This window comes from Parambassis ranga, chromosome 21 (assembly GCF_900634625.1).
Source record: "Parambassis ranga chromosome 21, fParRan2.1, whole genome shotgun sequence".
Taxonomy (NCBI): domain Eukaryota; kingdom Metazoa; phylum Chordata; class Actinopteri; family Ambassidae; genus Parambassis; species Parambassis ranga.
In genome coordinates this window covers 4,658,864-4,670,552 of record NC_041041.1, presented here as the reverse complement: position 1 = coordinate 4,670,552, position 11,689 = coordinate 4,658,864, and the positions used below count along the sequence as shown (strand labels likewise).

The 11,689-nt window shown below is 40.0% G+C and overlaps 2 protein-coding genes across 3 annotated transcripts; one reads left to right on the top strand and one right to left on the bottom strand.

Moving 5' to 3' along the window:
• Window positions 1-3,970: 3,970 nt before the first annotated feature.
• On the top strand, window positions 3,971-6,816 carry nms (neuromedin S). 2 transcript variants are annotated; one of them, XM_028394570.1, is made up of 8 exons: window positions 3,971-4,156; window positions 4,712-4,758; window positions 5,036-5,092; window positions 5,217-5,243; window positions 5,348-5,401; window positions 5,822-5,896; window positions 6,231-6,312; window positions 6,439-6,816. In XM_028394570.1, exons 1-8 carry the CDS (start codon window positions 4,084-4,086, stop codon window positions 6,456-6,458), a joined length of 435 nt encoding a protein of 144 aa, XP_028250371.1. In that variant the 5' UTR covers window positions 3,971-4,083; the 3' UTR covers window positions 6,459-6,816. The 2 variants fall into 2 exon arrangements, with proteins under 2 accessions (XP_028250371.1, XP_028250373.1); XM_028394572.1 differs by lacking the exon at window positions 6,231-6,312.
• On the bottom strand, window positions 6,806-9,486 carry pdcl3 (phosducin-like 3). Its single transcript, XM_028394568.1, has 6 exons — window positions 9,401-9,486; window positions 8,374-8,491; window positions 8,093-8,183; window positions 7,814-7,957; window positions 7,481-7,689; window positions 6,806-7,312 (listed from the first exon to the last, which is right to left on the bottom strand). The coding sequence occupies exons 1-6, from the start codon at window positions 9,404-9,406 to the stop codon at window positions 7,167-7,169; spliced, it is 714 nt and encodes a 237-aa protein (XP_028250369.1). The 5' UTR covers window positions 9,407-9,486; the 3' UTR covers window positions 6,806-7,166.
• Window positions 9,487-11,689: the final 2,203 nt, after the last annotated feature.

The window sequence follows — 11,689 nt, the reverse complement described above, 5'->3', positions numbered from 1 at the left end:
TGGGTAAAAATATACAGAGCTGCCTTTAATTCTCACTTGGACTTTATGAGTAAGAGGTGAAAAATCACATTCTGAGGTGTGACGGGGCAGATGCCCTCCTACAGGGACTGAACCGTTGCCAGTAAATTGCCTCACCTACTGAATATACTTCCTGTTGGTTCGATCAAGCTAATGACATAAAGTAACAACAGCAGAGTTTTCAAAGTTTGGCCTCTGATGGTATACGCACATTTGAGATGAGCCCGGCAGATCACTTTTTGTAAAGCTCGTCCTCACCAGAAAAATGAGTAATTAGAACATTTAGAAACCAGCCCATTCTCACCAGGAAAACATAAGCTGAGATCAGTATTTCAGTCTTGGAAAATGGAACCGGTGTCCATATTTCTCCAGCTGTATTCTTTCGGGTTTACGGGGCGAGGACTTTTAGCGACAGTAGCAGAAAATGGCGACTGTGCGGCAGCTAAAATGTGTTATGAACATGATCTATACTTTTCTAAAAAAGAATATTCAGGCTGGGTGTCAATGATCAACAACAGTAATAATGTATATTGAACTTGTCCTGAATGTTAATAAAAAGTTAATAAAAAACATGATCTTTACTTAACCCATTACACAATGTTTTATTTCATTCACATTTCACATAATTAAAGGTAGGGTAGGAGATTTCATTCTGATGCACTTTTTGTTAAATTAGTGTAACTTCTCTTTACAGTCCGATAGCAACCAATTAGTTCGGCAGTTTCACATTAAAACGAAGAATATGAATCATCTGTGGAAGATATAAAATGCTAAAAACATCAGCCAATCCTCCGGGTTGACCCTGCACAGAGTATTGGCTGGTTGTCACTCTCTTCCTGCTCTATGTGCACCAGAGAGGTACATGCATGATGGCTGAAGTCGCAGCTCGTCTTCAGGTAATATGAGTCCATGTGATTGGGAGGCGTGGCTTCGGGGTGAACTCAGAGAGAAAGGGGCGTGTGTTTACTTTCGAAATCTGGCTGACTCTCACTGAGTTTTCAAAATCTCCTACCCTACCTTAAAAGTGTGGCTTCTTTGAGTGACAGGTTGGTGCCAACTTCTACAACAGCTTCACCTCTTTGCCTGTATTTAGATTAACCAGGACTTCAGGCAAATTGCCCCTGGTGCACGGGTGAAGCAGTGAAACAACTTCCCTCCATACAGAAATGATGTGTATTTGAGACCTATACTTTTTTTGTACCTGTGCATTTGTCAATTTTTACTAAAACTCTATTCTTGAGACTGATCCTTTTAGAGCAAGCCTCATGTGGCCAATCAAAGAACTGCAGTTTTTGGCACTTCCATTCTGGAGTCCTTTTCTCAGTGTTATATGACCAAGCAGGAAATTGCAACTGTTTTGTGAGTAAAACTGCTGCAGATTGACAGGTGAAAAGCTGCAACTGGACTCTTTGTGTTTTTGTTGTGACTTAATGCTGCATTAACAACATGCTTCCTACACCACTGAATCACCACTGACATGCATTATTACTGCATCAATTTAAGATAGGTCTGGTGTTTCACTCACTGGAAAAACAACTCGGTCCATCAGAGCTGTGTAATTAGGCTGATTTAATTATTCAGTGTTGGCAAACAGGAAAGTCAACAAGTGCTGATCATAAAAAAAAACACAACACAAAATGAATCATCATATTTATGTCCTTCAGAGCATCAGGAGGACACATTTTAACATTTTACATCAATCTTAAAAACAGCTGGTATTTGAACTTTTTGCACACAATGTCTTAATATTCGTTTTGACACAGATAGCTGTAGCTAAAGCCCCAGGAAGAGGCCTGTGATATACCACCATACCACATTTTCTCCTGTTGTGTAAGTGCCATGGAATGGAGCATCTCAAAATAAGAAGGCTCTTCAGCTGCGTCTCTGTGGCTCAATCATTCCCATTTCCTTTGTTGTTGTACAGGCCAATCAGGGAAGATGGCCCGGTGATTACCACATCTTCAAATGTGCTGCGCGCTGCGAGGATTCAAGAGTCAACAATGTTTGACTTTATCGCTTTTTTTATGCATGGTATATGACAGGGAAGCTGCCTAAATCAGTCCGCTGAACAGCTCCTTTTGGTTTATGCAGGATTTAAATGTCACATTACTCAAAGTGAAATGAACTAGATGAGAGAAAGTCAAATAAAACCACTGAAACAAGACCTTTGTGAGGTCATGTGACCTTTTTATAGAGGTTATTGTTGTTATTGTGTGACTGTTGCCTTCAGTCATAGCCGGTGTATTCTCAGGGGAAATGTGAGCCGTTCATCAGAGCAGTTAATCCCTAAACAGAACATCATACAGTGTCAGAGCAGCACCTGACAAAAGGTCTGATACCTAAACCTTGTTAAATAAAACAACGGGCAGGCAGCCGTCACTACTCACTAAACAATGGGTATCAGTTTTTATATGTAAATATATTTAACAGGATCCATGCACATTCATTGATTTTTATTTAGATGTGCCAGATTTAGCCTGTTTTATCTGCAGGCTAAGGTCAGAAGTTACAACACGAGGCCAAACAACACATGGAGCACAAAAGCCAGGAAAGACCATGAGCTGCAGGAGCTGCTCAGAGGTGTAGCCAGAAGCTTCACGCTGCTTGTTGTCAGTGTGGAAGCATCAGAACATGCTTGTGAATAATAATAATAATAATGCATTTTATTTAAAGTTTAAAAAGTGGAGTTGTGAGATGGGATTTGAAGGTGGGGAGAAAGTCAAAGAAAAGGAGGTCCTGGGGGAGAGAGGTCAGGAGATGTTGAGCTGAAAAGCTTCAAACCCCGTGCAGGACAAATGGGCATGGAGGTGGAGCGGAGAGGAAGAGGAGGAGGGCTGAGGAAGATCAGCATAACAAACCCAGGAATGCTGAGGTCTGCAACCGTGTTTGGATGCCACTAAAACAGATGTTGAACTCGGTTGTACCCCCGCCCCCCGTGAGCACTCACCCACTGAGGGGGAGGCAGAGTTAACAGTGACTGGGCTTCCCTCATCTGTCTCTATAGACTCCAGGGTGTCAGAGGATGATGAGATTCAAACTGAGCCGTCCTAATAGTACACAGTGCAAAGGAACTAATGATGCAGCCTGTCATTCAGTCACAAAGGTGCAAATTACATCTGTCAAACTCATTTCACTGAATGAACCCACAGTCATACTAACACTAATTTAGTCTGTGCAGCAAAGGTCAAAGGTGGGGGCTCCTACTCAGGCCGCTGTTGGTGAGAGAGCGCAGCTCAGAACTTTTGGCTGTGAACAATAAAGGTGTTTCAAACCAAAAAGGAAAGTGGACGATGGGCACAGTTTCAAAGATGGACACAGCAGGATATTGTAGGTCTGCCTGATGTGCAGAGAAAAAGTCACCATCCGAAAGGGAAATTAAAAAAAAGGACCAGGGAGACGAAGAGGGGAAGAGAGAGAGAGAGAGAGAGAGAGAGTCGTGCGCAATTACGCACATGGCACAGCAGCGCGGCACTAAGAGGTATTACATGACTGCACAGGCCAGGTCATAGCTGTGATTTCTTCACATTCTGTTGATGATTTAAAGTCAGTTTAGAGTTTTTTATTATTATTATTTATTTATCTGTAAACTAATGATCATACACCATTTATTTAATCATGTCCTCAACATTTTTATTAGCTGCTCGTCATCTGGTTTGTCATCAAGTTTCCCTTCAAGCTGAAGAAGACTCCGGTCATATCAACAGACTGACGTGAGCACATTACATCAGAAACAGAAACACAGCCCAGAGTTCCCAGTGAGAGAGAGAGAGAGAGAGAGACAGCCCAGAGTTCCCAGTGAGAGAGAGAGAGAGAGAGAGAGACCGTCGGGTATGCTCAGGCGGGTTTGCTGATGACCGGATCGGTGCGTGATTGGTCACCTGCGAGGATCCTCGCCAGCCTGCAAAGTTGTGTGTGCTTTTAAACAGCTGCGCGCAGACGGCTTAGAAGAACACACAACTGTGAGAGATCAAGGAGCAGAGCCGAACCGAGCCGAGAGGAACATACATTAAAAAACAAAACAAAAAAAAGATACAGAAAACAGAGGAGAGGGGGACGTTTCCAAACATGACTCTGCCAACTGTGCGACAACTTTTTCTCTTATTTTTATTAGGGTTTTTTGGATGTTGGTGCACGACAGGTAGGTCCAACTACATCTCAATCTACATCTCATTTTTTGTGTAAATCCAGGGATTGATTTAGCAAAATTATTGATTATTACACTAAACTGTCCTCAGTTATGACAAAATAAAGTTAAATAAAAATAAAAATGGCATATTTGCTCTAATGAGAATGAGGGATAAATCCTTTAGTTTAGTTAAATTTGTTCACTGTTATTGTGAACAAACAAGTGATAATAAAATAATAGTTTAATTTAATAACATAATCTGATGCAGATTTGAGGTCGTTAATATGGATTAACCTTAAGAAACGACTGTTAATACACACAAAGCATTTAAGTTTCCTAGGGAGAGTTGTGCTGTTTAGACACTCATTTATTGTCCTTTATTAATGACTTGCCACCATGTCTGGTCTTTACAGGTCATTAACAAAAGGTCATCAGTTTACCACTGTAGTCTGCAGCAGTAAAGTGAAGTTTTATTTAAGTGTGACTAATCAGATCCTTTTTTTACTCTGGACACCTAAAGGCACACAGACACTATGCTGAAGCTGTTCTTACATGTCCTTTTTACAGATGGCAGTCCCTTTGATCAGTGGGAAGACGCCATAGCATTACGAAAGGTAGTTAATGATCCTTTATTGATTCATAATCGTTCCTAAATGGCACCTGGTACCTTTATCATGTCTTGACTGTATGAACAGGTTTCCATATGAGGTGTTAGAAAAGGATTTCAGATTAATTTTGTATAGAAAATGTATCTGTGTAATAAGCAGCATCAGTTTCATGTGGTCATAAAAAAACATGAGTGCATTTAGATCACACTGATCTGCATCTCTTGGTTAGACTGAAATATTTAGGTTGCATTCACTATTAGATCATAATTATGTTTGTTTGCAGGTACGAGGCATCCAAAGTGATGATTTAAGTGGCGTGTTATGGAGAGACCAGGACGAGGTAGGCACCAAAAACAGACAGTGGACAAATGATTACACACCCTCTACAACAGGAACACGAACAACATCTAATGAATGAGCTGAAATCAGTGGAACTTTACTGAAATTGTGTTTTTTACCCACAGGAGCAGGTCCAGAATGTGTTCAAGAGAGTAAGTCTTCCCAGCTCATGCTCATATTTTATTTCAGATATTTGCTCAGTGTCAGCTCACTGACAGGGAATGTAATTATGTTTATTTATTCATTTTTACCCTAGTTCCTGTTTCATTATTCCAAAGCACGCAACTCTGTTGGAGCAGTTCAACAACAGGTGAGCAAAAGCAACAAGCATACCACAAAAAAACATCCCACTGATTGATTCATTGTGTCTTCAGCTGTCATTGTCAGGAGCTACTGCTTTAGTACTAATGTTGGGGATTGTTGGAAGACCACAGGCAGACAATATATATTAAGTGATCAATACTACATAAGAGAAAATAATACAAGTTATGGTCAAATATGGTTCATTGTTGGTCTGATCTGAGCTACAGCTGCATGACAGAATGAAACCATACACCATAAACATCTCTACTTTTTTGTACAAATTTGATGAGCTTAACTGGATTTAGCTGAAAATCAATCCCCCTAAATGGCTTCTGGCACCTCTGATTATAACAACAAGAACCATGAAGTTCCCTGAATGTGGCACTGTAAGAGCAGATCATCAATAACTCCTCTACTCCTCCTGCAGTCCCACTCAGTTCATCCTTTGATGCGACTTTCTCCGAAGCTTTCCCAGAGAAGAAAGAAGAAGGTGGTACTTTTGGTGAGAAAGGCTTAAAATCCTTGGATTATTGAACGATTGTGTTAAGACTGTGAAGTAAGACGGAGTAAAATGCTAACAAAAATAATTAAAAAGAAGCAATGTAAGCCATATTTAAGCAGGTATAATTTGGTGCACAAGACGCTTCCCTTTAAAATTTCACATTGAGGCCTTTAAATGAAGCTGTGCCTGCTCATAGCTGTTTGAAAGTATCTGTGAGGTTTAAGTGGCTCAAGCAAGGCTGACTGTTAGAGATAAAGATAAGCTTCAGTATTGAAAATGATGGCTTCAATTCTGAGAAAGACCTACACCGACTTACTCCTTTATCACTCTGCAGCCCACATGTGGCCGAATAAGTCACCAAAAAAGAGACACTTTCCACTATCTACTATCTATCTACAAAGACGTAACCTTTCCAGGTAATGAAGGAGGAGTTAATCAGTGATTAGGAAGGAGCCTGCATTAACCACTTTAAATGATGTCAGTACTCTGATTCAATTCATTCCTGACTCCTGTTCTTTCTCCGTCTCTTGCTAATTAAACAGAAGATTCGAAGTCTGCCTGAGGGGACGCTGTAAAAAAAACTTCAGGAGAAAACAGATAAAAAGGAAATTACACTTACCAGAAGAAGAGCAGCTGGCAGCTCCGGACACACAAACCCACGGACAGATCGACACACACCGCATCTCTGACTCATCTGCCAGGATATAAACACATAAAGACTTTTCCTTCAAAGTTAATACATGATTATATATAGATGGAAAAACAGACCTGCACTGCCAGTGGAGTGCCGGGTGCGTTTTCCTGCATCCAAATATCAATTGGACATTGGAGACACGAGATTTCAATGATCAACAATGTGGCAGATTCCCAAAACATATGAGCACGTAAGAAAAAAAAGTGGCACTGATATCTGTGGCAAAGAGGTGAACTCACATTTAATTTAACAGAATTTAAATGAACATGTACATTTCGTGACATAATTATCATGAAACATAATAAAAAAGTGAAAATTTGCCTGTGATGAAAATGAATGTTTATTCAAAATATAAAAGTTTCCCTCTGAGGTTGGGTGGGTCAGCAGAGCTGCACTGTCCGTCCAGCTGAGTGGCCTGTCCCCTGAGCAGGACACATGAGCGCCACCTACATGGTTAAAATACAAAATGTACACGCTGATAAAGGAGATGATGTCCCTTCTCTGTCAGATGTTTCCCCATGTAGCGGCCACATGGTGATTCTGCTTTGGAGTGACTTTTTTTTGTTGTTATCATTTCTAGTCCTCGTCTTCAGAGTCACTGTCCTTTCGTGTAGGTAAAGAACATCTGATTGATGACATCAGCTTGTCTTCTATTTGTTTCTTAGGGTTTTCTTCCAGGTCTGTTTTCACTGCCCCGGTTTCTGATAACCTCCATTCCAGTTCTGAGTAAGACACAATTACAAATGACAGATTAAAATAAGCACAGAATGCAGATTTTACAGCGTCAGAATTGCACTAAACGACTTATATCTAAAACCCAGTAAAAATATTAGATCCTATTCACTACTATAACTGATCTAACGTCTAAAAAAAAGTATTTTTTAAAGCACCTTCAACTTTGAGGTTCATGCCCCCAAAGACCAGTGGACCGATGAACTGGGCCTTCATCTCGCCCTCGAAGTAGACAAAGATAGTGGGCAGGTTGCGGTCAGGGTAGTTGGGGATGCAGGTGGTGGAGATAGACTTGAGGAACTTGGTCTGAGGGAATTTCCTGGCCAGCATACTCATGTGCTGGTTGATAAGGGTACAAAGAGGGATGCTGGGAACAGAAAACAACACGTTTACATTTGAATTTTCTGAATTGAAAAGCATGAAGAGTAGCAATTCTAATAAGGAAACAGGAAAGAACAGAAAAGAGTGCTACAGTAGCGATTATGACTTACCCCTGTTTATAGAGGTGCAGCACCACCCAGATGCCCTCTCCAGCCTTGTTGACCTCCTTGATGTAGTCCTGTCCAGAGATTTCATCAACCTCACCAAATACATTCTTCATCTGAGATGCCTTCCACTCAGAAAGACGCTTCTGTCTGCAAAGATTTGGTTTAACTTTGAATTATTCAAAAACCTGTAGCATCTCTGTATTCTTAATATGCTATATGCACATATGAACTAAAGAGAAAGTGAATATATTTTTAAGCCAGACCTGTATAATCTCCACTTACCTGTACAACTCAATGGCAGCTTCATCTTCCTCACCAAACTCATCTTCATTCTCCTCCAGTTCGTCCAGTGTCATGCTCTCATATGTTTTAACTGTTCAGATAAACAAGAGCAGTTAAAAGCCGATTACATGTGCAGCAAACATCGTTTATCTCAAACATTATATTTGTATGACGTGATGTGATTGATAGACATCCTGAAAGAAACGCAGCTTCCTTCTTTGAAATATATCTTATGTTAAGACACATAGAAGTTGTGCTATTTATACCAGACACACTCTTACCGACAGACTGTTGTTGGATGGCCAGTTCCTCCTCTTCGTCATCTTTAGGGATCTCCTTGGGAGGAAGAATGCCTTTCTTCCTCAGGATATCATTCCACTCTGTGTCTTCATTTGGATCCTAGTGAGAAAACAACATATCTTTATTTAAATCCCATAAACATCTGTACCAAAAATATCAAAGTCAGAGTTTACTTTTGCAGTATTTAAACGAGGAAATAACACATCTCACAGAGAGGCGACGAGCAACATCACAGGTAAAACCCACAACAAAGCAGAGAGGCCGGACCTGGCGCAGGTAAACAGGAACATCCACTTCCAGCGGTTTCAGGAAAACCACAAACACAGGACCGACAGGCAGGGCCACAGTAAACAAAGGGGCTCAGCGTGGAAGTAATGTGAAATCACAGGGTTCACAGGAACACCTTCAGGCTTTGTGTGTTACTATGGCAACGGATGCCCAGAAGTTAACCCTCAAACCTGTTGTTTGGGACATTCCAGCCCCCAGATCAGATGTTTATCACATAAAGTGTGGATTTTCCTGCAGTACATGAGACATTCTGACAAAAAAATCTAAATACCATTTACTTACATTATAATGAAGAGAAGGCAGAAATCTACATGACTGGTAGATTGAATGGAATGAATATTAGGAGTGAACTGCACCTTTAAGCAAGTTTTCTGTCTCCAAACTCAACCAGAAAACATGGAATAAAGTCCCTATCTTCTAAAATACAGGTCTCATCACTAAAATTAGAGTTCCATCCATCTACTTATTATTTTGGGTTGTCTTTTTTTGTTATTTAAATATATTTTTTAAAGGAAATTCCTAGTCTCTTTGCCCAAGTGTGGAAAATTAAAAGTCTAGCTAACTTGCTAGCTACGGGTAGAGCTACACGCCCAGCTACACTGCTAGCTAAAAACTCCGCTCTCAAAAAAAGACGGACCCGGTACACTTACGTAAAACGAAACCTCTGATACATCAGTGTTAACTACATCTTTTTTAAAATGCCAAAATAATTTTACCAACCTGCATTTTAACAGCTGAAAGAGTCCTCTGAAATCACACCACAGCTCTCCTCCCAGACCCGGAAACAGAAGGAGCGAAGGTGGAATGACTCCGGCGGAAAACAAAAAAAATAGTGCCTGCTTCAAATAAGCAAACAATGTCCCCCGCACAAAAATAAAACTTCTTACATTAACAACATGTTAACCGAAACACCGCTTGTATGTTTGTACTTTTTGTTAGGTGTCATGGAGCGGTAAAACCCTGCTTTTAATATCATAGGAACAGAGGTTTTTAAGGGTAGGACAATAATAAATGTGACACCAAGTTCCTTTGGAGACTCTATATGACCATATAAGGAGTGAGACCGCAGCATTCCATTTGTGGCTGCTGTGAGCGAAACCAAACAGGTGCTGGACACACACACACACACACACACACACACTGAAAGAGCAACAGCTTATCCATAAATAAAAAATACATTAACACCGTTGAAAATAAGTGTGTATGCTATCAAAAAGTCTAGAAATATATATTTTTATTATCGTCCTACAAATAGAACCTCTGTTTCTACTATCTATTATTTTTTTCTTATGTTTTTATAGGCTCATATTTTGTAGACATAAAAATAAAATAAAACAGTTCATCCTAAACAAGAATGTGTGTTTTGAGGATTCATCCATAGAATCCGCAGCGGCCTTAAACAAGTCTTGGGGGATCTTCTCCCCCGCATGCATCCCACCAACACTGCTGGAAGTCTGCCCTCCTTGTCTTAAGCCAGCCTAGGGGTGGTGGAGCTGCTAATCTCGCACTATAGCTGAATTGAAAATCCGCATGTGTGTGTGCACTCCGGACTGGAGGAATGGACTGGGACAGGAGAGAAGTGGCTGCCCTTGCACCTTAGTGAGATGAAAAGCTCTCAAAGCCTGGAGTGGAGGAAAACACTAGCAGGGCAAAAGTCAAACTCCCAAGGCCATCAGAGACAGAGAGAGGGAGTAAAAACTACCAAACTTTTTCTTCTACCCTCCGGCACATTATGTATGTGGTCAAGCTGTGGACCTGGTGTGGAAACTATTGAGTTACCGTATATAAAATGTACATTCAAACTTCTGGGAAACTTGTGAAAGGCTGCCAGACTGCAGTGACCTGGTTTGTTTATAGTATTATAAGATAATATAATAGGATTTTATTCAGTCGCCTAAGGTGTTGCTTCATGTAGCACTTTCCTGTTTTAATATGGTCAAGCTTATTATGAAATGTGTTGTTGATGCACTTCATGGAGTATCATACTGTACCCAGATAAAACTTAATAGTAATTATTATTGACATGTCCTGAATGAGCTGAATCTTTTGATGTTTGAATGGTTTGAATCGGCCCATGCATTCTGAAGATATGCTGAGCCAAAAACGTACAGAAAAATAATAATAATAATAATAATAATAAAGAAAAGAAGAACAAGAGTTTGGTTGCTGGGCAACCAAACTAATAAAATGAAAAGCCACACTATTCTAAAAAACAAAAATAGGGCCATGTCTGAAATGGGTGACACACTGTGGTGAGATGTTTTTGCCTCATTGAAGCTCCCACCAGTTTTACTTACTTAACTTCCTCTTTTTCTACTTCCTCTTTTTTTTTTTAATTGTTGCACTACTGAGTGATACAAAAAAAACTGATCTGAGGTATACATCTAGCCTCAGTTTCACTTTATCTCTAGTCTGTTTATAGTGTAATAAATGGCATATTTGTGCAAAATCAACTTAAACCTGTTCTATAGGATCACCAGATCTAGGTCTAAGTTTTCTATTGTTTTATTTTAGCACATTATACCAGATGTAGGCACCTTCAGCAGGGTACTGGTCGGTAGCTTTTTGCCAAGATAAAGAAGTTGCAATCTAATCTGTGGTCAGTAGGAACTCTAATAAACAAAGTGTGAATAATATTAAGTTTTTCCCTCTAATCATCTAGAGCAAACATATTGTAATAAAGTGAATGAAAGGCTTCAGCATGATGTGTCAGTTTTGTGTCATCACAACAAAAACTTGCAGAATATTTACGCTGAGAGTGTTTGAATAGAAGGAGGTCTGCTGAAACATCACATGTCTTTGGGGCCAGTATGAAAAGTGGGAACAAGTTAAACTTGTTGATCTTTGTATCTCTAGTGTGGGTCAATGAAGCCGTTCTAATAGTATTCTGTAGTCATTAGTTTAACATATAGAAACATAAAAAGAGGTCGTTGTTAAGTCACGTGATCATTAGTCATGTGATACATGCTAAAATGATCAATGGAGTGGATTTATACAGTGATCCTTTGT

What these genes read in the sequence shown, in the direction of transcription:
- nms (XM_028394570.1), top strand. Translation starts at nt 4,084, where the DNA reads ATGACTCTGCCAACTGTGCGACAACTTTTTCTCTTATTTTTATTAGGG. An exon ending in TCCAGAATGTGTTCAAGAGA is followed by an intron (nt 5,244 to 5,347) that starts GTAAGTCTTCCC and finishes TTTTTACCCTAG; the next exon opens with TTCCTGTTTCATTATTCCAA. An exon ending in CAAAGACGTAACCTTTCCAG is followed by an intron (nt 6,313 to 6,438) that starts GTAATGAAGGAG and finishes CTAATTAAACAG; the next exon opens with AAGATTCGAAGTCTGCCTGA.
- pdcl3 (XM_028394568.1), bottom strand. An exon ending in CATCCAACAACAGTCTGTCG is followed by an intron (nt 8,184 to 8,373) that starts GTAAGAGTGTGT and finishes TTATCTGAACAG; the next exon opens with TTAAAACATATGAGAGCATG. An exon ending in CATGAACCTCAAAGTTGAAG is followed by an intron (nt 7,313 to 7,480) that starts GTGCTTTAAAAA and finishes TGTCTTACTCAG; the next exon opens with AACTGGAATGGAGGTTATCA.